Source organism: Eptesicus fuscus, chromosome 17 (assembly GCF_027574615.1).
Source record: "Eptesicus fuscus isolate TK198812 chromosome 17, DD_ASM_mEF_20220401, whole genome shotgun sequence".
Taxonomy (NCBI): Eukaryota; Metazoa; Chordata; class Mammalia; order Chiroptera; family Vespertilionidae; genus Eptesicus; species Eptesicus fuscus.
In genome coordinates, this window is record NC_072489.1 from 86,035 (window position 1) to 112,449 (window position 26,415).

A 26,415-nucleotide genomic window follows, 5' to 3' on the forward strand; every position below is an offset into this window, starting at 1 on the left:
GCCGCCCAGCTCTCCCCTCTGGGACCCCATCCGCCTGCCCCGCCCCAATCCCCAGCTCTCGGAAGGAAGGGCTGGAGGGGGCTGCTCTCCCTGGTCTGGGCCTGGGAGGTGGGAGGGGGAGGGGACCACAGCCTCCGGACACTCCGCGGAACCGGAACCGGGGCTGTCCCCAGGCAGGCCCCGCCCACACGCCTGGGCTCGCGCTCCTCCGCCCGGGAGCCCTCTGTTCCCGCGGACCCGCCCTCCTGAAGCCGAGGCAGCTCCTGCGCGGGCGTCTCCAGCGGGGCCGCCCCAGGGGCTGGGGGACGCGACAGCCCATTTCCCCGCCTTCTCAGGCCCCGCAGCGCGTGTCTCCCCCGGGAGGCCGGGCTGGGCTCGGACCCCAGCGCGGTCTTCGTCCCCCCCCACCCCCGCCGCCGCGGCCCCGGGCTAATCGGCCCCCAGCCGGCCGCCCGCAGCGCCTCGCCCCGCGCCTCGCCCCGCGCAGCCCCCCGCACCTCTGCTCGTCGCGGGGACATGCGGGCCGCCCTGGCCCTGGCGCTGCTGCGCCTCTGCCTGGGTGAGCGGGCCGGGCCGGGCGGGGGGGGGGCGATGCTCCCGGAGGCCGGCAGCCTGCAGACCCGGTGGGGACCGAGGCCCAGCTGCCCGCCGCGTCTTCAGGAACCGGGGCGGGGGAGGGGGCGGAGGCGGCTGTTCTGCGGGGGGAGGGGGCGGTTCCCAGTGCCCTTTGGTGGGTTTATTCGGCCGCTGCCTGAATTCGAGGCGCCCCAGAGAGTCGGTGCCCCTGACAAGCAGACCGGGGTGTGGCAAAGAGACCCCCCAGCGGGTCCCACGGGGCCAGGGTGGGCCAGACCCCGAGAGCTGGGCGGAGGTGTCCCCTCAGGTCTGGGAGCCACCTGCTCTGTTTTCTTCCCAGCTAAGGTCAACTTGGCCCCCCACTTCTTCGACAATGGGGCGGGCAGCTCTGACGGCAACATGGCCCTGTTCAGCCTCCCGGAGGACACCCCTGTCGGTGAGGAGCCCGCAGGGCCCCGGGCCTCGGGAGGGGTGGCCCTCACCCCCAGACATGGCACCCCCGAGCCTGTGGAGACAGCGCCGGCTGCCGGCGCCCGGCGCCCGCTGGTGCCCTGCGTTCCCGGGGCCCTGGAGCCGGAGCCGGCGGTGCGGGACGCGGGCAGAGGGGCAGGCTCCGGAGCACATGGCGGTCACCGCTGGGCCCGGCTGTCCAGTGCCCACTGGCATGACCTTGAGCACACGTGCTGACTCCTAGAGTCGCAGATCTTTAGGCTTTAAAATGGCCCAAGAACACCCACCTGCCTGGGCTACACAGAGAGGGAGGAGGAGACAGGCCCACACGTCCTCCCCACGTCTGGGCTGGGCAGCCTGAGCGAAAGGACAGCAGAGTGCAGGCCCGAGGAGCTGACCTGGCCTGGGGCTCCGGGGCCAAGAGCCACTCCTGCCAGAACGTGCACAACCCCCCCACCCGCCCCCTCACACCCCCAACGCCCCCGGCTGGTTCCGCTCAGGCTGGGCCTTTGCTCGGAATCGAATATTCACTGTATAAACAGGGGATCCTGGATCTGAGCCGCTGCCACTGTTAAGAAAAGTTGGGTTCCAGATTCCAGGCATCCGTGTCACCTTCCAGGCTCTCACGTGTACACGCTGAATGGGACAGACCCCGAGGGCGAACCGGTCTCCTACCACATCAGCTTTGACCCCAGCACTAGAAGCGTCTTTTCTGTTGACCCCAATTCTGGAAACATCACCCTGATTGAAGAGTTGGACCGAGAGGTATTGGGAGGTGTGAGGGTGCAGCCTTTTGGCATGGAGACCAGTATCTGTGGGTGAAAGGCCCCCGAGATGGTCCTTGGAGAGGTCTTATAAGCCAAAAAACTCAGGCTGACCAGGGCTGGTTGCATGGTTTAGGGGTGGTCTGAGTTTGGTAGAACTCTGCCCTCTGCACCCGCGAACCTGCAGTGACAGGGCAGGGCCCCCACACCAGCTGGCGGGCCTGGCTGTCCACAGAACCGGACCTGTCCGTGGGCTCCTGCCAGCTCTGGTCTGATGCAGCCACCACTAGCCCTGGGCCGGGGAGAGAGAGGAAGCCTCAATACCTTCCCCGCCAAAGTCCCACTGAGTCTTGGGGAGTGTGAGACACCACAGACCTGGCCCTCTGTGGCCTGGGGGCTATGGAGGCTCAGGGGAGACCAGTGGTGTGAAAGAAAAAGGGAGAACGTATAAAACCTTCCTGGGACCCGGCCCGCGTCTCCCCGCTCTAGCCAGGGCCGTTTTCTGCTGGCTCCTTGGCAGTCCCCTGGGTTAGGAGAACCTGGTGCAAAGCCCTGAAAGAAAGCATGGCCAGAGGCAGCTTTGGGGCACCCAGCCCTGCTCCAGCCTCTCTCGGGCTCAGGGGAGCAGGGCCCCCCAGCCTCGGTCCCTAGGGTGTGTCTCTCCTGGACACTCAGTCCTGTGCTTCACAGATGGAGGACGAGATCGAAACCATCATCAGCATTTCCGACGGCCTGAACCTGGTGAGCAGACACCGGGGCCAGCCCCTGGCAGCCCGCAGCCCGCAGCCCGGGCCTGAGCGGTTTCCCAATCCCACCTACTGGGGGATGGGACTCCCTGCAATCCAAGCTGAGGCCCAGCAAGACCTGCCCCAGCAAGATGTGTGCCCCCAGGAGTGGCTGTAGGAGAGGCAGCAGGGAGGGAGGCCGGTGGGAAGGGGTAGGGAGAGGAGAAAGCCAGGCGCTTCAGTGTCTCCTGGAGTCTTTCCCAATCCCTCCTCCACCTGTTCTGGGCTCTGCCAACCTGTCACCCGCGCAGACTTCCTGGGCTCCCGAGCCTGCTTCTCCCTCCTTCCCCACAGCCACACTCTCACAGCCCCTACCACGCTTCTTCCCCGCCATTGCAGTGGCGTCCTGCCTGCAGGGTCCTAGGCCCCCTCAGAGCTGGGCCAGGGCCATCTAGAACCCAGGCCTGGCCAGGACCTGCCAAGAGCACTAGCAGCTGCCCCCACCCCCTCAGGAGAAAACCCGAGCTGCAGCCTGGCATTCAGGGCCTCCCTGTGGGGCACACTTGGCCTCGCCCTCCCTTCCACATTCTCCCCACCAACATCAGCCACAACCTACTGTGTTCTCTGAGCTCACCAGGGCCCTCCTCCTGCTTTGGCAGTGGTGTTCCTTCCCTCTCGTCCTCACGCCTGACACACTGCTGCGGGCTTACCTCCCACTCCACTGCAAGGCGCCCTGCTGCCCGCCCCCAGGCTGGTTAGATGCCTCTCTAGGCCCCTGACTGCAGCCTCCAGCACTGTGCGCCCGGCCCTCGGGATGCACTGACCTGGGAAAGGTGGGCATGGTGTCCGGGGTCAGGCCTGCCATCACCGAGTGTGTCCCCACCTCCTTTTACATGCTGACCTTTTCCCTGCCATCTCATTTGGCAAAATACACGCCATCAGAGTGTATCTTCTGCCTCTGGGATGGAGCACAGTGCTTGGCACCAAGTAGTTGCTTAATAATAATGTTGCATGAATGAATAAAAGAAGGGAGGGGAATAGAGGGAGGGAGGAAGGGAAGGAGATGGGTAGAGACATATACCTGGCCCACTAGGGGCCACTGTCCTTTTATCACCAGAAGGCCTTACTCCCCAATTCCTGTCCCATTTGCCCTCCTCAGGTGGCAGAGAAAGTCGTGATCCTGGTGACTGATGTCAATGACGAGGCACCCAGGTTCCTCCAGGAGCCGTACTCGGTCCAGATTCCTGAGGTGAACTTGGCCCAAGGCAGGGCCCATGCATCCCTGCCCCAGACCCCGCCTGCCCTCTGGGGCTGCCGAGGCCTGGCCCAGGGGCCCTGGCACTGAGTCAGGGGCCTCCCATCACTCACTGCCTCAGGGGCCTCCCTGGCATCCCCCACTGCCGTTCCTCACACATGCATTCCCCACAAGGGAATGTTCGCTTACCATTTTCCAAATCATAATGGACGTTCATTGTGGAAATGTGAAATACGTAGAAAAGTAGAGAGAAGAAAGTTTCCATTAACACTAGCTAGAAAATAGACGCAATGCATTCATTTTGGTGGATTAAGGAAACATGAACTGTAAGTTTCATCGAATCTGAGTCAATATTGACTTATGGGATGTTCCCGATGACTTCTCAACCATCCCACTGGCAAGGCGGCAAGGCCTTGCCTTACACTTCGTTCTTACACATTTTTACAAAATTCAGAATCAGTTTTTGATCAATCTACATTTAGATATTTTTGTCTTTAGAAAGTTTTGTTACATAATAAAAAATGCTATTTTTACTCTAAAAAAAAAAGTTTCCAGACCACTCCAAACCCCTCCAGGTTGAGGTTGCATTGTTAAATTTCGGTGTATTTCCTTCCAGCTGTTTTTGTGATTATTGGATTTATTTTGTGTGTGTTTTGGGTAATTAGGACTACACTCAGCATGCTTTCTGTGTATTTTTTTCCACTTAATTTGTAAGCATCCCCCATTACTTTTAAAGTTTGCATAATTATAATTTTAATAGCATCTGTTAAGTGAACATTGTACCATTTATGGAACTGTTCCTTTGTCTTTAGACCAGAGGTCCAGTGCATGAAATTCGTGCGCTGGGAGGCAGGGGCTCAGCCTGGCCTTTGCAGTCTGGGAGCCCTTGGGGCATGTCCAACTGTCCCGGAGGCGGGAGAGGCTCCCACCACCACCACTGTGCTTGCCAGCCCAGTTTCTGGCGCACTAACCACCAGGGGGCAGCTACTGCATTGAGTGTCTGCCCTCTGGTGGTCAGTGCGCTTCAGAGCGACCAGTTGTTCTGCTGTTCAGTCTATTTGCATGTTAGCAGTTTATTATATAGGATATTTAAGATACTTTAACTTTTTGCTGTAAGAAAAATCAAATTCTGAACATAACAGTTCTTTCTCTCTAATTAGAATTATTTCCTAAAGATACAGCCAAGATTTGGAATTGCTAGGTTGCAGTGTGAATGCCTGAGCATTGTTGTTTCTCCAGGGTGTGGGAGCTGCACTCCGATGTGGGGGACGTGGGGGAGGTGTCTCCCTGGCCCTGCCACACGTGGACTTTCATATATTTAAATGTTTGCTTCAGTGGGAGAAAGATATTTTATTTTGGTTTTCAACTGTATGGATTTTATTCCTGGCCATACTGATTATGTCCATGTTTATTAACCCTTTTCTCAGTTCACATTTAAACAGTTTATCTCCTTGGAGTCTTAGTTTCCTCTTTCTTGGAGGCTGTGCTGGGGGTTGGGGCGTCTGCTTGCTCCTCCCTTTCTCTTCCTTCTCTCCACCCGCCCCCCCGCCTGACAGGCCTCTGCCCCCCCTCCCCAGGGCTTCTGGGTTCATCACCCCCTCCCACTTCTTCTTAGCCCTTCACTCTCCTGACCCACTTTCCCATGCCCCTCCGCACCCCACTCCCCGGCATCCTGCCCCTGTCCCAGGCCTGACCCCTGTGCACCCTCAGGACACACCTGCTGGGAGCAGTATCTTTGAGGTCCATGCTGTGGACAAGGACACGGGCTCTGGAGGAAGTGTCACCTACTTCCTGCAGGTGAGCAGGGCACGTGCGTATCGGTACCAGAGGTCTGGGCTGGCGGGGACAAATGGCTGACCCCTCCGTCACCAGGCCTTAGGTTAGTGCCTCTGCTCGTCCCCAAATTGTCAGAAATGGCACCCCAGACCCCATGGATTCAGTAAACGCAGGGGGAGAACAGGCAGGTGAGCACTGAGGGGCCGGCAGGAGCTGTCTGCCCCTGACTGCCCCTCCTACCTTCCCCTTCCCTGATCTCCAGGACTCGCAGTTCTCCCCCAAAACCCTTCCCCAGGAGAAGCCTGGGCACTTAATCGCGCTCCCCCCCCCCCCGCCCCCGGGGGAAAGCTCCTGTGCCTGGAGCTGCCAGTAGGAAAGGGCAGATCTTGGCTGTGAACCCCAACCTGTCCATCTGTCCGTCGGTCCATCCATCCATCCATCCACCCATCTTCTCTCCATGTTGACCCACTTTCTCTCACAATTTCCCAGGCAACACAGCTTGGTGGTTAAACACAGGTTGGAGGGGAAATCTCTTGGGATCCGCAGGTGCTGGAGAACTCTAACCACTTCCCACCCGTGGGCTGTCCAATGTCACCAGCTCATCCCCTCACGTGTGAGGTGGGGAAGATGGAAGCATCCTCACTGGTGGCTGTGAGGGTTAAATCCTCATAAAGTCCCAACAACGGCTTCTGACAGGAGGCCCCTCTTTCAGACGGATCATCTCCTGTCCCCTCGTCCCCACCCCAGGCGCTGCCTGGGACTGGCCCTCATGCTCAGCTGGTAGGGTTTGAAGATCCCACCCCTCTAGGGGGAGCTCTGTGCTGACACCCCACCTGCTGGGACCTGCAGGCCAGGTGCACCCAGAGCTGGACTCAGCTGTTTCCTGGGTGAGCTAAGGCCTCTGGAAGGGACCCACTGGTTCTGACTGAGGAGGGACAGGGGGAACCCGGAGCCCTAACAAGGGGACCCGGAGGCCAGAGAGGCTGAGCTTCAGGACGAGGCTGGAGTCCCCAGGACCCAGGACAGTGCAGGTCCCCTTCTGGAAGCAGAGCCGGCATCCTGGGGCCCGTGGGTCCCTCCCGGAGACCAAGCTGCCCCTCACTCCTGCAGAACATGCCGGCCACCCAGTTCACCGTGGACCGCCACAGCGGCATGCTGCACCTCCGGGCGGGGACCACCCTGGACTACGAGAAGGCCCAGGCCCACTTGGTCACTGTGGTTGCCCAGGTACCAGGGAGGAACGGGGGCATGCAGTCCTTCCCCAGCCTCTGCCAGGGAAGCTGCCCTCGATGGCAGCGGGTTCGTCCTACAGCGGACCAGGCACTTTGGAGAGCAGGTGACCGGGTCCGGGCAAGGCCAGGCATAGCTGAAGACAGGCCAGGTCCCCTCCATAGGCCTGGAGACTCACATCCCAGCATGACCTCAGCCCTGGCCTCTGCTCACCTCACAGGCTCACCTCCCAGGACACCTCACACCCCAGGACACCTCACACCCCAGGCCACACACCTCCCAGCATGACCTCAGCCCTGGCCTCTGCTCTGCTCCACCCCACCCCCCAGGCCCACCCCCCCCAGGCCCCCACCCAGGCCCTCACCTCCCCCCCAGGCCCTCACCCCCACCCACACCCCCCAGGCCCACACCCCCCAGGCCCCCCCCCCAGGCCCCCTCACACCCCAGGACACCTCACACCCCAGGCCACACACCTCCCCCCCAGGCCCACACCCCCTAGGCCCTCACACCCCCCTACCCCCCCCCCCAGCCCACACCCCCCAGCCCCCCCAGCCCACACACCCCCCCCACCCCCCAGACCCACACCCCCACCAGGCTCACCCCCAGACCGGCTCACCTGGCCTTCCTCTGTGTGACCAGTTATCTCTTGGGGCCTCGGTGTCCTTGTCAGCCTGTCCCTGAGGCTTCAGTCCTCACGCTCCAGTGTGTGGTGTGGGGCCTGCAGCTCCGCAGGTGCTCGGAGCAGCTGCTTTCTCCAGGGACGACCCGCTTCCCAGGCCCTGGGCTCAGGTCCCCAGGAAGGCCCCCTGCCCACCTGTGCCAGGGACAAGAGCATGGCCACTGGTCAGCCGGACTCCACACAGCAGGGCCCAGTCAGACTCTAGTGGGTCCAGGAGGGGGTGAGGTTTGGTTCCTGGCTGGGGGGGTGGTGACTCCCTCCTTTGCCACTTGTCCAATGTGACCTCCCTGGAGAAAGAACTCCTGTGAGAGCCAGACACGGCCAGGCCTTGGCATCGTCTGGTCCCCAGCACGCCTCTGAGAGGGGAACTATCGGGGTTGGGGGGGGGGGGCAGGAGCAAACAGCACTCAGAGGGCAGCTCCCCCGCGCCAGGGGCAGGAACCCGTGCTGTGGAGTCTGCGGGCCAGAGCCCAGCCTCTGCTCCCGGCTCCTCCCCAGGACGGCGGCGGGCAGCTGCGGGGTGTGGCTGCGGTGTTCTCAGCCACCACCACGGTCACGGTCAGTGTGGAGGACGTGCAGGACGTGGGCCCCGTGTTTGTGGGCGCTCCCTTCCACGGCTACGTGTACGAGGACATGGTTCCGGTGAGTGACTGTCCCCCCACCTCTGCTCCTGCAGGCTCCGGGCAACAGGTGTGTTTGCCTCCGGAAGCCTTAGGGGAGGAAGCAGGTGGTCCTGTGCGAGCACCGCTGGGTGCAAGGCTGTTCCAGGCACCCCCTCATTCACACTCAGCTCAGACCCGCCCAGAGGTCGTCCCTGCAGAGGCCGCCAAGAGGCTGGGAGGGAGGTGACAGCCTTGATCTGGGGGGTCTTTCCTGCACCTGTGTCGGAGGTGGGGTGCTCCTGTGCCCCCACAGCCCCAGGCCTGGAGCCTGGGCCCCTCAGACAGTGGTTCCCATAGTTTGCTGCCAAAGCATGTGACCCTTGTTGGACATCACACAGGCTCAGCGCCAGCTGTCTCCCGGTGTGCAGGCTCTGACCTCAGTGTTTGGGCTCCTGCGCGTTCCTTCTGCCTCTCAGGGGAGGCACCCAAACCCCAGCCTCACAAACCCCCTCCCTGAGTTTTCACCATCCTCACCCCCAGCCCAGCACTGCCTTATCCCTCTGCCTGAAACATGCCCTCGGCCTGAGGCCCTTGCCCTTCCCGCTCAGCCAGCCGTGGCACCCCTCCATATCTGGGTTGAGGTGGGAGCTCCCCCTCCCTGCTCCCATGCTATGCACCCCCTCATGGGCACCACAGGGTCCCCCAGACCACAGCTCCAGACTTCCAGGGCTCTGGCTGAGGCCTCCTGTGGAATTGAGCTGCATTCCCCATTTTCACTTCCCTAGTTTCAGATTATCCTTGATTTTGTAAAACAATGGAAAACCCTTACCGAGGACTATTCGCCTGCCAGGCCCAAGTGGGAAATGCCCCCTCCGGCTGGGTGTGCTGGCAGGAGAGAGGGAGAGTGCCGGCCTCCTCCCCACCCCCTCCTCGCTGGGACTGGCCGGAGGCGGGGTAGGGGGTCCTCTGTGCTGCTGAGGAGCAGCCAGGAGAGGGGCCTGAGGAGAGCGTATAGAAGGGGTGTCAGGCCAAGGTCAACAGGGGCTTGTCTAGCTGTGCACCCCGGGGACCAAGTAGAAGCCTGATCCTGGACTTCACGTGCTGGCTCCTCCCACCAGCCTCCGCCTCCCCTCTGATACCTCCAAAGGCAAAGCCTGGGTGAGAAGAGGGGGTGAAGCTGGAGTGGGGACAGGGCTGAGGGCTGAGTGGGAGATGTGGGGAAGGAGGCTAAGTAAGAGGTCTGTGGCTGAGAGTCCCTGCGAGGCCAACGGTCCTGTGAGCTCCCCAGAGAGGGGGGCCCATGGAGGCCGGGGTGTCGCTGGGTGAGGCCAGCACTCCCCCTGCCTGACAGGGCAACGTCTGTGGTGGGGGAGGGGCACCACCCTAGCCTCCAGCCCTGCTCCTGTTCCCAAGGGCTCTGAGGTGCTGACAGTGGTCGCCATGGATGGAGACAGGGGCAAACCCAACCGCCTTCTCTACAGCCTCATGAATGGTGAGTCAGGGCACCTTTGGGTTCGGCCACCGCGGCAGCAGCTCTGACCGGGCAGCCAGAGCACGTTCCCAGCTCCTGGCATCCAGTCACCACAGCTCAGCGGGCAGAGGCCCTGTGCATGGCCTCGCCGCCTGGCATTAGGGCCAGTCTCCGGGAGAGAAGCATTGGGCGGGGAACTGAGAACAAAGGGTGGGCAGATTCACGTTCCTTTTGTTGCCAGAAAGGGGCCTGGGCCTGCGTGGTCGGCCTGGGGCCAGCCGGCTGGCAGTGTGTGGGTTCTTGACTTCGTGCAGGAAAGATTTCCCAACACGAGTCCAGGTGACTGAGGCAACGTTTATTAAAGCCGGGACGGAAAACAAGAAAGGGTTTCTCACAGAAGACGCAACAGGAGAGCCTGGCTGGGCCGCCCTCGCTCTCCGGGAGTCAGAGAAAAGGGGGTCTCGGGGTCAGGTTGAGGGGACTAGCCTGCGAGGAGCTGCCACTGCCCATTGCTCCCCAGGTTGCAAGTCTCCTGGGGTCCCTTAGAGTAGGAGTGCAGGGCTGTGGGGGTCAGAGGGCGGAGGGAATGGAGGGGCGGCTCCCCTGGGGGACAGCGCTGGGTCCTTTGTCTTGAGGGTTTGTTTCTCTCTCGCAGGCGGGAATCCGAGGGGAGGCCTCGGGAGGGTTCCAGCAGCACAGTCCCCATTTTTCCAGGTGGCTCCTCCGGGCCTTGGTCGCCACCGATGGCTCAGTGTCAGGGCCGGGCTGTCCATCATCACAGCTGGTCCTGTGGCGGCCCACCTGGTTCTGCGCTTTTCTGGGCTGAGATGTCCTCTATCTGTGGGAGGAGTTACCTGTGGGAGGAGTTACCTGTGGGAGGAGTTACCTGTGGGAGGAGTTATCTGTGGGGGAAGTTACCTGTGGGAGGAGTTACCTGTGGGAGAAGTTACCTGTGGGAGGAGTTACCTGTGGGAGGAGTTACCTGTGGGAGGAGTTATCTGTGGGAGGAGTTACCTGTGGGAGGAGTTACCTGTGGGAGGAGTTATCTGTGGGAGGAGTTATCTGTGGGAGGAGTTACCTGTGGGAGGAGTTACCTGTGGGAGGAGTTACCTGTGGGAGGAGTTATCTGTGGGAGGAGTTACCTGTGGGAGGAGTTATCTGTGGGGGAAGTTACCTGTGGGAGAAGTTACCTGTGGGGGAAGTTTCCTGTGGGGGAAGTTATCTGTGGGAGGAGTTACCTGTGGGAGGAGTTACCTGTGGGAGGAGTTACCTGTGGGAGAAGTTACCTGTGGGAGGAGTTACCTGTGGGAGGAGTTACCTGTGGGAGGAGTTACCTGTGGGGGAAGTTACCTGTGGGAGGAGTTACCTGTGGGAGGAGTTACCTGTGGGAGAAGTTACCTGTGGGAGGAGTTACCTGTGGGAGAAGTTACCTGTGGGAGGAGTTACCGGTGGGAGGAGTTACCTGTGGGAGGAGTTATCTGTGGGAGAAGTTACCTGTGGGGGAAGTTACCTGTGGGGGAAGTTACCTGTGGGGGAAGTTACCTGTGGGAGGAGTTTCCTGTGGGAGGAGTTACCTGTGGGAGAAGTTACCTGTGGGAGAAGTTACCTATGGGAGGAGTTACCTGTGGGAGGAGTTACCCGTGGGAGGAGTTACCTGTGGGAGGAGTTATCTGTGGGAGGAGTTACCTGTGTGAGGAGTTACCTGTGGGAGGAGTTATCTGTGGGGGAAGTTATCTGTGGGAGGAGTTACCTGTGGGAGGAGTTACCTGTGGGAGGAGTTATCTGTGGGGGAAGTTATCTGTGGGAGGAGTTATCTGTGGGAGGAGTTACCTGTGGGAGAAGTTACCTGTGGGAGGAGTTACCTGTGGGGGAAGTTACCTGTGGGAGGAGTTACCTGTGGGAGAAGTTTCCTGTGGGAGGAGTTACCTGTGGGAGGAGTTACCTGTGGGAGGAGTTACCGGTGGGAGGAGTTACCTGTGGGAGAAGTTACCTGTGGGAGGAGTTACCGGTGGGAGGAGTTACCCGTGTGGGAAGTTACCTGTGGGGGAAGTTACCTGTCGGGGAAGTTACATGTGGGGGAAGTTACATGTGGGAGGAGTTACCTGTGGGAGGAGTTACCTGTGGGAGGAGTTACCCGTGGGAGGAGTTACCTGTGTGGGAGGAGTTACCTGTGGGAGGAGTTACCTGTGGGAGGAGTTACCTATGGGAGAAGTTATCTGTGGGAGGAGTTACCCGTGTGAGGAGTTACCCATGGGAGGAGTTACCTGTGGGGGAAGTTATCTGTGGGGGAAGTTACCTGTGGGGGAAGTTACATGTGGGAGAAGTTACCTGTGGGAGGAGTTATCTGTGGGAGAAGTTACCTGCGGGGGGAGTTACCCATGGGAGGAGTTACCTGTGGGAGGAGTTACCTGTGGGAGGAGTTACCTGTGGGAGGAGTTACCCGTGGGAGGAGTTACCTATGGGAGAAGTTATCTGTGGGAGGAGTTACCCGTGTGAGGAGTTACCCATGGGAGGAGTTACCTGTGGGGGAAGTTACCTGTGGGAGGAGTTACCTGTGGGAGGAGTTACCTGTGGGGGAAGTTACCTGTGGGAGGGGCTGCTGTGACTGCCCAGCCTTGGTGTCCCTGCCACGGCCTGGCTGCTGGCCTGCCTCACCGTCACCCTGAGCTTATGCTCGACAGAGGGGTGGCAACATTCCTTACACTCTTTCAATGGCTGTGTGTTTTCTAATACTCTTAACAGTTTTTGGCCTAGAACATATGCTTGGATTAATGAGTTAAATGCATGATGATATCGCATTTTCCTAGCACTAGCCCTATATATGGATGAGGAAGCTGAGGCTCAGAGAAGCTAAGCAGACATCCCAAGTTCCCACCAGGTTTGAACCTAAGTCTGCTCGCTGCCAGTCCCACAGCGGGGCAGCAGCTGAGCAGGTGGCAGCCCCGGGGAGGCGCAGCCCTCAGGGGCTGGCCCCAGTGGCAGGCCCTCTGTCCGGTCACCACACCTAAGCCCGAGCCCAGCGGCCACGTCTGCAGCTCTCACTCGGACACCCTGCTCCTCCAGCCCATCCCCAGGACCATGCTGCTGGATGCACATCCCCTCTCAGGCCCACAGGCGCCGACTGCCCCACTTCACACCTGCACAACCCGTCCTGCCCCTCTCCCTCCCCTCCTCCCCTCCCTCCCCTCCCCTCCTTCTCCCCCTCCCCTCCCCTCCTCCTCCAGCCTCTTTTCTTTCACTCTCTCCTCTTTTTCTCCCCTCCCCTTCTTCCCCCTCTCCTCTTTATCGCCCTCTGAACCTGTCTTGATTTCACACACACACACTGTCCCAGGCAAAGGGCATGGACCTGGGCGCCCAATAGAAGTGAGTTCCAGTCCCTGCGTGGCATTGATGTGTGGCCTGGAAGGTCCCGCAGCCCCTGAGACAGCCCCACCCTGTGGAGGAGGCTGAGATTGGCCTGAGGAGCACATGGGCCCCACCTGGCGAGGCTCTCGCCCCCACGCGCGCGGCCAGCACTGCAGGGTGTCTCCTCCGACAGGGAGTGACGATGCCTTTGACATTAACGCCACGTCTGGAGCCATCGTGGTCACCCAGAGCCCTGCCCACCTCCGGAGAGAGGTGTATGAGCTGCGCGTGCAGGTACTGGCCTTCCCCGCCTTCCCCGCCCTCTTGCCCCGGAAGGTACCCAAGGCAACGAGACCCGCCAGCACCGGAGCCCGCGGGCCTGCCTGGGCGGGAGGGATGCGGGGGAGAGACAGGGAGGCACAGCCACCAGCCCGGCCCAGGCAGAAGTGGACAAAGCGCAAATGGGAGGAGGAGACGCCACAGAGCATGGCGGCCGGGCCGTGAGGGTGGGCGAGGAGAGGATGGTGACACGGGCGTGGCCAGCCGGGCGGGGAGGCCAGACCGGGACAGGCACGAGGAGTTTGCAGCGCAGGGAACGCCAAGTTGGAAATTCCAAACTGCACACAGCGTTAGGATTCAGGGAGAGCGGGGAGGGCAGAGATCGCCACCGGACAGCCGGGCACCCACAGCTCGGAGTGAGGAGGGGAGAAGTGAAGGAGCCGCCAGAGGATGGGGGGGGGGGACACCGAGCTTTCCAGAACGGGGGGCGTGGAGGGCCTCTGCAGCGTGGGGCAGCTGAGATGGTGCGTGGGAAGCAGGACAGGGAGAGGTGCAGGCACCGGAGAGAGGAGAGGTGGGAAGCCGCAGGTGGACAGAAGGGTCCAGGGTGGGAGCTGTTAGATGGCTGAGACCAGAGCCTGCTCATGGAACTGGGTGAAGAGGCCTTGGAGGGGCTCACCCGGTGTGTGCCACGCCGTTCATGAGGCGCCTGTGGCCTCGGCCCCGCTCGCAGCCCGTACTAGTACCTTCTGCTGCTTCTCCCCACTCCCAGCCGCTCCCCTGGCCCAGGGACCCAGGACAGAGCTTGGCAGAGCTGGGGTTCGAACCTCTGGCTGCACAGGGGGGTCGTGCAGTGAGGTAGAGAGAACACTGACTGCAGAGTCCGATACACCTGCTACTCAGTCGCTGTGACTCCAGGCCTGCTCCCCCTCCCCGCCTCGCCCGGTCAGTGGCTCAGTCACAGCACCGTGAGGCGTCTCCTGTGCCGTTATAATAGAGCAAACATGTCAAACCCAAAGGCTAACACGCGCCAAATAAACAAGGTGTAAGTTTATGTGGCCGCAAAAAATAAAAAGCTTCCATTTTCATAGAAACGTAGGTTTATTTTAACAGAGACATATGTATTACAGGATATTGTAAAAATTAAGTTATGAAATGTTTATTAAAATGTTTCTTACATACCGTTATGTTGGCTGGGCTGCGCGTGGTCCGTGGGCAGTGAGTTTGACACGGTTGGTGTAGATGATCACAAACCTAGAGGCTTTGAAAGACACACATTCCTCACTCGCAGCTTCTATGGGTCAGGAGTCCAGGCTCAGCTCAGTGGGTCCTCACCTCGAGGCTCCTGGGCCGCCATCTGACTGCCAGCCCCGACTCGCTCTCCCTGGAGGCTCAGCGAGGAGGGTCCTGGGCACTCACCTGGCCGAGGGCCGGACTTCCTTCCTCGTGGGCGATGGGTTCAGAGACTCGGCTGCCTTCTAGCTGTTGGCAGAGGTCACCTTAGTTCCGGAGACACAGGCCTCTCGTCGCAGCTGCCTGCTGCCTCGAAGCGGGTGGGCATGTCTGCTGGCAGACGCTGTTCGAGCCTCTTGTGATCCAGTCACTGAGTGCTATCTCATCACCCTCGTCACCCCTGTCGCTAACGAGCCACTAGGCAGACCTCACGCCAGGAGAGAGTGAGGGACGACCCCTGGGAGGTGGGGCCATGCAGCCGTCCCGGGGTCAGCCTGTCCCAGCATCGGGGCGCCTGTCCCATCCCAGGTGACTGAGCTCAGCGCTGCAGGGAGCCCCGCTGCCCAGGCCACGGTCCCCGTCACCATCAGGATCGTGGACATCAACAACCACCCACCTACGTTCTACGGAGAGAGCGGACCCCAGACCAGGTTCGAGCTGTCCCTGTCTGAGCACCCGCCCCCGGGGGAGATCCTGCGAGGCCTCAAGGTCACCGTCAAAGACTCAGACCAGGTATGTGGCTCTGCCCTCCACCTGTCTTCCTGAGAATCGAATGGGGCCAGCGTCTCACATGGGGTCTGCATCAGCCTTCACTGCCTGTCACAGGGCATGCGGCCACCGCGGGAACGGAGCAGGAGAGGGGAACCGGGAAAGCGTGGGAGAGGCTGACAAAGCCTGATTGGCCAGACATTCGTGATCACTTACAAAGTTAAAGTCCAACAGAAGCACCGCCCGCCTGCCTGGCCTGGCGGGTCTGTGAACGTGGCCTGTGGCCTCCTGTGTCGGGCCTCAGGGTCTTCAGTGCGGTCCTCACAGCCATTACCCTCCAGACACGTCACCTCGCCTTCGAGAAGAAGGAAATCCTGCCTCCAAGGCTGAGGGCGGGAGGCCCGGCCCGGGGCTGCTGAGTGTGAGTTCTGTTCACATTCACCTTCCTTGTTTCCTCTCCAAACCTCCACCCAGGGCGCCAATGCCAAGTTCGCCCTGCGGCTGGTGGGGCTGGAGGGCGCCTTCCGCGTGGTCCCGCAGACAGCCCTGAAGGAAGCCCAAGTCACAGTCCTCGCAGAGAACTCAGCCGCCATTGACTTTGAGAAGTTCAGAGTGTTAACCTTCCAGGTATGTGACGCTCTGGGCCGCCAGGCACGGAGCAGGGTCCGGCAGCTCAGGCAGCCCTGGATGCATTCCTGAGGGCCTCTCCTCGTCCTACTCTCTCTCTCAGTCCCTCTGCCTCGGCTGCTGACTTGGGGAGGGAGAAGAAGGTGACATGAGAGCCTCCTCCTGTGGCCACACAGCTTCTCTGAGCCTCAGCTTCTAACCGACAGCTACAGGACTGCACGGAGGGCCAAGGGGAGACTGCGGTGGGATGTGCATGTTACTAGGTGGAGAGCCCCGCTGGTGTGGCTCAGTGGATAGAGTGTCGGCCTGAGGACTGGAGGATCCTGGGTTCAATTCTAGTCAAGGGCACATGCCTGGGTTTTGGGCTCAAACCCCAGTAGGGGGCATGCAGGAGGCAGCCAATCAATGATTCTCTCTCAACACTTCTCTCTCTCTTCCCTCTCCCTTCCTCTCTGAAATCAATGAAAATATATTTTAAAAAAAACAGGCGGAGAAAGAAACACTACTTGTCACAATACATTTTCTTCTCATATACATTTGACATCTGTCACTTACTCTGATAAAAACTTTAGCAAAACAGCCCTAGCCGGCTTGGCTCAGTGGATAGAGCATCAGCCTGCGGACTGAAGGGTCCCAGGTTCGATTCCGGCCAAGGGCACAAGCCTGGGTTGCGGGCTTGATCCCCAGTGGGGGGCGTGCAGGAGGCAGCCAATCAATGATTCTCTCTCATCAGTGATGTTTCTATCTCTCCTCCCTTCCTCTCTGAAATCAATAAAGAAATATTAAAAAAAAAAAAAAGCAAAACATAAAAAATACTCCTTTGTATTTGTAATTATTTTTTTTTCAAATTTTTTTATTGAGGTATTATATGTGTACATATCTTACCATTACCCTCCCCCACCCCACACCCATTCATGCCCTCACCCCCCAGAGTTTTGCGTCCATTGTTTATGCTTATATGCATGCATACAAGTCCTTCGTTTGATTTCATAACTCCCCCACCTCTCCCTAACTTTCCCCCTGTAATTTGAAAGTCTGTTTGATGCTTTACTGTCTCTGTATCTATCTTTTTGTTCATCACTTTATAATGTTCTTTACTATCCATAAATGAGTGAGATCATGTGGTATTTTTCTTTCATTGACTGGCTTATTTCACTTAGCATTATGTTCTCCAATTCCATCCAGGTTGCTGCAAATGATGAGAATTCCTTCTTTTTTATGGCAGCAAAGTATTCCATTGTGTAGATGTACCACAGTTTTCTGATCCAGTCATCTGCTGATGGGCACCTAGGCTGTTTCCAAATCTTAGCTATTGTAAATTGTGCTGCTATGAACATAGTGGTGCATATATCCTTTCTGATTGGTGTTTCTAGTTTCTTCGGATATATTCCCAGGAGTGGGATTACTGGGTCAAATGGGAGTTCCATTTTCAGTTTTTTGAGGAAACTCCATACTGTTCTCCACAGTGGCTGCACCAGTCTGCATTCCCACCAGCAGTGCACGAGGGTTCCTTTTTCTCCGCATCCTCGCCAACAGTTGTCGTTTGTTGATTTGTTGATGATAGCCATTCTGACAGGTGTGAGATGGTACCTCATTGTTGTTTTGATTTGCATCTCTCGGATAATTAGTGACATTGAGCATGTTTTCATGTGTCTCTTGGCCTTCCTTCTGTCTTCTTTTGAAAAGATTCTATTTAGGTCTGTTGCCCATTTTTTTATTGGATCATTTATCTTCCTTTTATTAAGTTGCATAAGCTGCCTGTAGATGTTGGAGATTAAACCTTTATCAGTGATAGCATTTGCAAATATGTTCTCCCATGCAGTGGGCTTTCTTGTTGTTTTGTTGATTGTTTCTTTTGCTGTAAAAAAGCTTTTTATTTTGATGTAGTCCCATTTGTTAATTTTCTCTTTAGCTTCCATTGCCCTAGGGGCGGTGTCAGTGAAGAAGTTCTTTCGGCATATGTCTGAGATTTTGTTGCCTGTGGATTCCTCTAGTATTTTTATGGTTTCCCGTCTTATGTTTAAGTCCTGTATCCATTTTGAGTTTATTTTTGTGTATGGTGTAAGTTGGTGATCTAGTTTCATTTTTTTGCATGTATCTGTCCAATTTTCCCAACACCATTTATTGAAGAGACTGTCTTGACTCCATTGTATGTTCATGCCTCCTTTGTCAAATATTAATTGAGCATAGTGGTTTGGGTCGATATCTGGGTTCTCTATTCTGTTCCATTGATCAATATGTCTGTTCTTGTGCCAGTACCAGGCTGTTTTGAGAACAGTGGCTTTGTAATACAGCTTGAAATCTGGTATTGAGATCCCACCTACTTTATTCTTCTTTCTCAGGATTGCTGTGGCTATTCGGGGTCTTTTTTTATTCCAGATGAATTTTTGGAGAGTTCTTTCTAGGTCTGTGAAATATGCCATTGGTATTTTGATCGGGAGTGCATTGAATCTGTAGATTGCTTTGGGTAGTATGGACATTTTAATTATGTTGATTCTACCAATCCATGAACATAGTATGTTCTTCCATCTGTTTACGTCTTCCTCTATCTCTTTTTTCAGTGTCTGTAGTTTTCTGCGTATAGGTCTTTTACCTCCTTAGTTAAGTTTATTCCTAGGTATCTTAATTTTTTTGGTGCGATGGTAAATGGAATTGCTTTTTTAGTCTCTCTTTCTATAAGTTCATTATTGGTGTATAGAAAAGCCATAAACTATAAAAATATAAACAACACCTATTATACATAAACACATAAGTAATAGATATTAATAAAAATGAAAAACACTTTGTTGATATTATTTAAATTATTATAATTACTTGTAATTATACATACACACACAGAGCCAGCATCATTCTTTTTTCAAATATATTTTTATTGATTTCAGAGAGTAAGGAAGAAGAAGAGAGAGATAGAAACATTAATGATGAGAGAGATTCATTGATTGGCTGCCTCCTGCAAGCCCCACACTGGAGATTGAACCCATAATCTGGGCATGTACTCTGACTGGGAATTGAACCATGACCTCCTGGTTCATAGGCCAACACTCAACCACTGAGCCATGCCGGCCGGGCATGTCAGCATCATTCTTAAAAGTGGAATTCTAAAAGCATTCTATGAAGCCAGAAACAAAACATGGATGCCTTCTATAACCACTATTATTTAACACTATTCCTGGAATAATATTATTCCTGGATAAAGAAGGTAAATAAGAGGTATAAACATTAGAAAGGAAAAGACAATTTTATCATTTTTTAGGTGATGCGATTGTTTGCTTAGAAAAACCTAAGAGAAATAGAAAAATAGTCAGAAACACTGCAAAGTTGTTAACATGATTGGCTACAAAGTTAACACACAAAATTAAATAGTTTTCCTACATACAAAAAATAGCAATGGAAACAATAGGATAAAGGTTTTTCTTTTACAAAAACAACTAGCAGAAACATTTTCTAGAAATTCCTATAACAAGAAATAGGGTACATCTAAATGACAAAAATAAATGCAAAAATTTAACAAACAGATAAAAAGAAGAAAACCCTGTTAAAAATGCCAATTATCTTTAATAAAGAATCCAATGCCACCTCAATTAAGTCTTATCTAGAATTTCCTTCAGAGAGTAGTGAGGGGACTTGACACCTTCTGAAGAAATAAATATGTAAACACCAGCGGCACAGTGCACGAATTCGTGCACTTTGAAAGGAAATGTGGGCCTTGAGGCTGCAGTGGGCACAGGGGCAGGTCTCAGCCCACCCTCCACACCCCTGCCCAGCCCCGATTGCCCCTCAGAAGCAGGGGGAGGTGGAAAGCCCTCAGGGGAGATCAGGGCTGGCAGACGCCACTCGCACCCGCTGATGGTGCTGAGTGATTGGGACCGGTGCTGGGTGCAGGCAGCGGGTGCGAGTGCGAGCGAGGCTGGTGCACGGGAGCAGAGAATTTTCAGTAACCACCAGAGGCTCACCCTGATGACAGTGACCGGCGCCTCGACTTGGTCTGGCGCTTCTGCTCACCTGCTCCACCGTCATCCCACCGCGCCCAACGCTTGCCGCGTTCCTCGCTCTGCCGCCTGCTGCTGACGCCCACCGTGTTCCAGACGTGGCCCCTGGTGGTCAGCGCATGTCATAGCAACTGGTTGTTCAGTTGTTCCACAGTTCGGTCTATTTGCATATTAGGGTTTTATATATATATAGATAGTTGGGAAAACTCAGAAAAAAAGAGTGAGGCAGGAATTTGCTCTAACAAATATCAAATTATAGCATAAAGCACAATAAATTTTAAAATTGGAACTAAAAAGGAATATGCAAATTAGTGCAACAAAAGAAACTAGCAGAAATACCAGTGGGAACTATAAGAAAGCTGCCTGTGCAAGTTGGTGGGGGAGTGATGGAACCTTCCAGGTGCCTCCTGTGGTGGCAGCAGGAATAGTGGCCGAGAGTCAGGACTGAGAAGAGACAGGTGGGCCTGGGCCAGGCTGAGGAGAGGATCAGCACCTGAGCTGCCTCCCCTTCCTCCCTCCCCAGCTCCTGGCCACTGAGGTGGACACGGCCGAGAAGTTCAGTGCCACCGCGGATGTGGTGGTGCAGCTGCTGGACACCAACGACAATGCCCCCCGGTTCACCTCTCCCCACTACGTTGCCAGGGTTCCCGAGGACGCCCCCGGGGGCTCCACCGTGGTGGCCGTCAGGGTGGGTTGGGGACTGGTCCCAGGACGGGACCGGGTGGGGCTCTCTGAAGGAGTCCTTATGAAGTCAGACAGGCCCAGGCTGCAGCCTGAGTTGCGGTCTCAAGAGCCTGCCCTTGACAGGCTTCCGGCCCTCAAGGAGCCTCCAGGTTTCCTTCTTTAAGATGGGCTGTAGTCCCAGGACTATGAGGGGGGGCGTGAGTGTGAGCCCCAAGCTCAGGCATGGGACCCGCCTCCTCCCCTCTCACTGACGAAGAGGAAGAGGGTACACACCTTGCAGATCTATACCCTTTGGGACCTCACACACTTGAGATCCCTTGGGCTATGCGCAGCCTCCATCAGTTTCCACCTGAGCCAGGCGAACCCCACCCCCTGCTTTGCCATTGAAAACAACTCAGAGCTGCCAATGTGCCCACAAATGGGGCAGGTGCCACGGGGCGCTTTCTCTTCCAGGCTGTGGATGTGGACACAGGCCCCTGGGGCGAAGTCACGTACTCTGTCTACGGGCCCGGGGCAGACCTGTACGTAGACCCAACCTCAGGCAGGGCCTCGGGCAGGGCCTGGGAGGCTGAGGGTGGACGGGGTCTGTGCCACAGTCAAGAGTGAGCTGGGCAGGATAGGACTTGGTCTCGGAGGTAAGCACACAGCAAGGAGTGGAGGTTAAGCAGAGACCTGAGGCGAGGTGCGGGGCTGAAGAGGGGAGGCTCGCTGACGGCCAGGAGCTGAGGCCCTGACCTCAGGAGCCACCAAGCAGCTGCTGGGAGGCTGACAGTGGCAGGAGGGGCATGTCTGCAACTCGGTCCTTTAGTTGGATGTTGGTGGTGGCATATGGGTGGACCTGCCTCCCTTGGTGAGACTGCAGGGATAGGGAGCCTTAGAGGAGCTGCACGGCTGCAGGCACGCATGTCCATGTGCATGTCCATGTGTTCATATGTGTCCACATGTGTGCACATGTGTGCACACATGTGCATGTGTGTCCACATGTCCTGTACACATCCTGCCTGTTCTCTATGCCTGCCAGCTTTCAGGTCCACTCCTCCACGGGGGTTATCTGCACGCAGCCGTGGGCCAGCCTGGATGCCGAGGCCACCGCCAGGTACAGCTTCCGTGTAAGAGCAGAGGATGCGGGGGGCAGGCATGACCTGGCCAAGGTGACCGTCTTGCTGCTGGATGTCAATGACCATCCCCCCCAGTTTGGACAGAGCATCCAGGAGAAGACGATGGTGCTGGGGAACCCTGTGAAAATTGAGGTGGGCTTCAGGCAGCTCAGCGGCCCTAAAGACTTGTTTAGCAGCTGCAAGAGACAGTGTGGCTAAGAATTTATTTCAAAACTAGAGGCCCGATGCACAAAATTCATGCGTGGGGGGTCCCTCAGCCCAGCCTGCACCCTCTCCAATCTGGGACCCCTCGGGGGATGTCTGACTGCCTCTCACAATCTGGGACTTCTGGCTTCTAACCTCTTGCCTGCCTGCCTGATAGCCCCTAACCACCTCTGCCTGCCTGATTGCCCCTAACTGCTCCCCTGCTGGCCTGATTGCCCCTAACTGCCTCTGCCTTGCCCCACACCCGGGACCCAGGATTCCCTCCTCCAGCCGGTTGCAAGCACCCAGGACCCGGGATGGCTTTGCTTGGGCCGGCCACAGCCACAGGGGACTGTGGGCAGGCAGCTTGTCCCTCTCCCAGGACGCAGCCTGGCTGGTCCCCATTCATCTCTCCCCAGTGTTGAGTGTCTGAGCAGTTACGGTGTGATGGCGTGAGGGCATGATGACATGAGGGCGTGGTGACCATTTGCATATTAGCTCTTTATTACATAGGATACCATATACTGAATTCTCGCTCTGGGTGAGGGTTTTACGGTACCTGCTAGGTCCCCACCCTCACCTCAACCCAGAAATAACCCCTGGGAAGCAGATGTTATTGCGGCTCTACCAAACAAAAGATGGAGTCCAAACACAAACAAACAGGCTCCTCCGATGGGCTGTGCTGCCTGGTGCTGGTCCCACAGCAGGTCTCAGAGCCACGCTTTGTCCACTGCACAGATTTCCCCTGAGGAGAAGCATGGCCTCTGACCCCAAGCCTGACCTTCAGCTCCTGCCCTCACCATCTGTCCTCAGACCTGCCACCTGGTATCCCAGCTTTTGTTTTTCAACAGCACCTGCTTCCAATAGTTCTGAGCGTGGGATAGTGGGCACAGGTGGGAGGGCCTGGCAGGGTGCTGGCTCACAGTGGGGCACACACTCAATTTCTCTCCCGGCTCCAGGCCACTCTGTGGGTCAGGACCTGTCCCATCAGCCCAGCTGCCCCGTGTGACTGGGCAGCTCAGACAGGACACAGCGTGTCCCATCAGCCCAGCTGCCGCGTGTGGCCGGGCAGCTCAAACGGGACACAGTGTGTCCATCAGCCCAGCTGCCCCGTGTGACCGGGCAGCTCAGACGGGACACAGCGTGTCCTGGAAGCCCAGCTGCCCCTCTCCCTGTGCTCAGGCCACAGACCTGGACGCAGAGGCACCCAACAACCTGGTGGACTACTCCATCACGCGCGCGGAGCCAGCCAGCGTGTTCGACATGGATGCACACACGGGAGAGATCAGGCTCAAGAGCTCCATCCGCTCCCTGGACGCCCTGCGCAACATCACGCACAATGGGGACTGCACATGGGCCCTGGAGGTGCAGGCCAAGGACCGTGGCTCCCCATCCTTCAGCACCATGGCCGTCCTCAGGATTGACATCACAGACGCTGAGGTGGGTGTGAAGCTTGGTTGGGGAAGGCTCCGAGGGCCTCTCAGGCCTCGCTGCAACATGACCCGAGGGAGACACCATCTCCAGCTTCCTCCGAAAGACTCAATGCTGAGCAGGCTCTGCGCCATCAAATACACCAGCTTTAGAATCAGGTTGAAGTCCTAGTTTCAATACTCAATAATGGTGTGACTCTGGACTTTGCCAGGCCTCCACTTCCTTTTCTGTAAAATGGGAATAATGATACCTTCTTGTTATGGGTGTTGAAAGCAGAAGTGAAATCGTTATGTATAGTTCTCAGGTAAGTGTCAGGAAAAAAAAATCATTATTTTAGGAGTTCCTGTTACATTTAGGCAGGTGTGGCCCCCATAATCAAAGGTAAATTATATCCTACTTTCTGGGGAACAGAATCCAGATAATGAGAAGGTCTAGATTCGAGAGAGGATGTTTGCATCATGCTTCCTCTGGGTGCATTTCGGGGTGAGCTGCATGCAGTGTGTGTTGTTCTCTGGGTGCATTTTGGGGTGAGTTACATGCACTGTGTGTTGTTCTCTGGGTGCATTTCCGGGAGAGCTGCATGTATTGTGTGTTGTTCTCTGCATGCATTTCCGGGTGAGTTACATGTATTGTGTGTTGTTCTCTGGGTGCATTTCCGGGTGAGTTACATGCACTGTGTGTTGTTCTCTGGATGCATTTCCGGGTGAGTTACATGCACTGTGTGTTGTTCTCTGGGTGCATTTCCGGGAGAGCTGCATGTATTGTGTGTTGTTCTCTGGGTGCACTTCCGGGTGAGTTACATGTATTGTGTGTTGTTCTCTGCATGCATTTCCGGGTGAGTTACATGCACTGTGTGTTGTTCTCTGCATGCATTTCCGGGTGAGTTGCATGCACTGTGTGTTGTTCTCTGCATGCATTTCCGGGAGAGCTGCATGCACTGTGTGTTGTTCTCTGGGTGCATTTTGGGGTGAGTTACATGCACTGTGTGTTGTTCTCTGGGTGCATTTCCGGGAGAGCTGCATGTATTGTGTGTTGTTCTCTGCATGCATTTCCGGGTGAGTTACATGCACTGTGTGTTGTTCTCTGGGTGCATTTCCGGGAGAGCTGCATGCACTGTGTGTTGTTCTCTGGGTGCATTTCCGGGAGAGCTGCATGTATTGTGTGTTGTTCTCTGCATGCATTTCCGGGTGAGTTACATGTATTGTGTGTTGTTCTCTGGGTGCATTTCCGGGTGAGCTGCATGCACTGTGTGTTGTTCTCTGGATGCACTTCCGGGTGAGTTACATGCACTGTGTGTTGTTCTCTGGGTGCATTTCCGGGAGAGCTGCATGTATTGTGTGTTGTTCTCTGGGTGCATTTCTGGGTGAGTTACATGCACTGTGTGTTGTTCTCTGGGTGCATTTCTGGGTGAGTTACATGCACTGTGTGTTGTTCTCTGGGTGCATTTCCGGGTGAGCTGCATGCAGTGTGTGTTGTTCTCTGGGTGCATTTCCGGGAGAGCTGCATGTATTGTGTGTTGTTCTCTGGGTGCATTTCCGGGTGAGTTACATGCACTGTGTGTTGTTCTCTGGGTGCACTTCCGGGTGAGTTACATGCACTGTGTGTTGTTCTCTGGGTGCATTTCCGGGAGAGCTGCATGTATTGTGTGTTGTTCTCTGGGTGCATTTCCGGGAGAGCTGCATGCAGTGTGTGTTGTTCTCTGGGTGCATTTCTGGGAGAGCTGCATGCACTGTGTGTTGTTCTCTGGGTGCATTTCCGAGAGAGCTGCATGCACTGTGTGTTGTTCTCTGGGTGCATTTCTGGGTGAGCTGCATGTATTGTGTGTTGTTCTCTGGGTGCACTTCCGGGTGAGTTACATGTATTGTGTGTTGTTCTCTGCATGCATTTCCGGGAGAGCTGCATGTATTGTGTGTTGTTCTCTGGGTGCATTTCTGGGAGAGCTGTATGTATTGGGTGTTGTTCTCTGGGTGCATTTCCGGGTGAGCTGCATGCACTGTGTGTTGTTCTCTGGGTGCATTTCCGGGAGAGCTGCATGTATTGTGTGTTGTTCTCTGGGTGCATTTCCGGGAGAGTTACATGTATTGTGTGTTGTTCTCTGGGTGCATTTTTCTGGGATGAAGCCCACAGTGCTCACCAGACTCTCAAGGGAGACCTGGTGCCAGCAAATTCAAAACCATTGGACTTCCGGGAGCTTGTGACCCCGCCCTGTCCTTCAGGGACCAGCAGGGGCCACTGAGTGAGGTGGCTCTCTCTTCCAGACGCTGTCCCGGGGCCCCATGGACGCCTTTCTGACACAGACCAGAGACGAACCTGCGAAGGCTGTGGGTGTGCTGGCCGGTGCCATGGCCATTACCGTGGCCATCACTGCCCTTGTGTCCACGGCCACCTTCTGGCACAACAAGAAGTCCAACAAGGTCCTGCCAGTGCGGCGTGTGCTTCGCAGGCGGCCCCGCCCTGCCCCCCGCGCCGCCCACATCAAGTGGCTCAAGTGCCACAGGACCGAGGCTGCAGCCAAGTTTGTTCTCAAAGAGGATCCGCCCATGGAGAACTGCAACGGCAGCCTGGGGAGCCCCCCATCCCCCAGAGCCCCAATACCCCCTCCTCTACCCAGAGTGGCACCCGCGCCGGGGGCAGCCCCCCTGACTGTGCCCACAGTCTCTGGCTCACTCGCCTCTCCGCAACCTCGAGGGCCACCCACGCGCAGCGCCTCGGGGAGCCCCATCCAGTGGGCTCTGGTCTCCGAGCTCAGGCAGCAGTTTGAGAAGAAGAGTGCAGCTGACAAGGTGCACTTTTAGAGTGCGGCCCGGAGCCCCTCTCCTCCCCACCTCCTTCTCCCCCTCTCTGCTCCTTAGGGTCACCCTGTTTTGTATGATAGTGTGACCCCATATTCAGGGCTCTGGATAAAACCGCAGGCAAGGCGTTCCCCTGGTCCCGGCTGCGATGGGACAGTCCTCCCCATTGCCTGGTGCTGGGCGGCTGCTCTCCATTCAGCAGAAGCCGGGAATCGACAAGGAGTCGGCTCCCTGTCTCCTATCGCCAGTCCCAGACCACAGTCCCTTGGTTCTCCCAGGCGTCCTCAAACCACGGCCCGCGGGCCACATGCGGGGGTTTCTGCCGTTTTGTTTTTTTACTTCAAAATAAGATATGTGCAGTGTGCATAGGAATTTGTTCATAGTTTTTTTTAAAGTATAGTCCGGCCCTCCAATGGTCTGAGGGACAGTGAACTGGCCCCCTGTTTAAAAAGTTTGAGGACCCCTGTGACCTAGGGCCTCTGCATCGTCAGGCGAGGA

The 26,415-nt window shown here is 56.6% G+C and overlaps 1 protein-coding gene across 1 annotated transcript; it reads left to right on the forward strand.

Moving 5' to 3' along the window:
- Positions 1–453: 453 nt before the first annotated feature.
- Positions 454–25,920, forward strand: CDHR1 (cadherin related family member 1). The gene is made up of 16 exons (XM_054729196.1): positions 454–559; positions 917–1,012; positions 1,646–1,791; positions 3,675–3,764; positions 5,481–5,567; positions 6,657–6,773; positions 7,954–8,097; positions 9,471–9,549; positions 13,067–13,167; positions 14,914–15,117; positions 15,568–15,720; positions 20,233–20,397; positions 20,847–20,914; positions 21,415–21,643; positions 22,877–23,134; positions 25,384–25,920. The coding sequence occupies exons 1-16, from the start codon at positions 517–519 to the stop codon at positions 25,918–25,920; spliced, it is 2,517 nt and encodes an 838-aa protein (XP_054585171.1). The 5' UTR covers positions 454–516.
- The last annotated feature ends 495 nt before the right edge of the window (positions 25,921–26,415 follow it).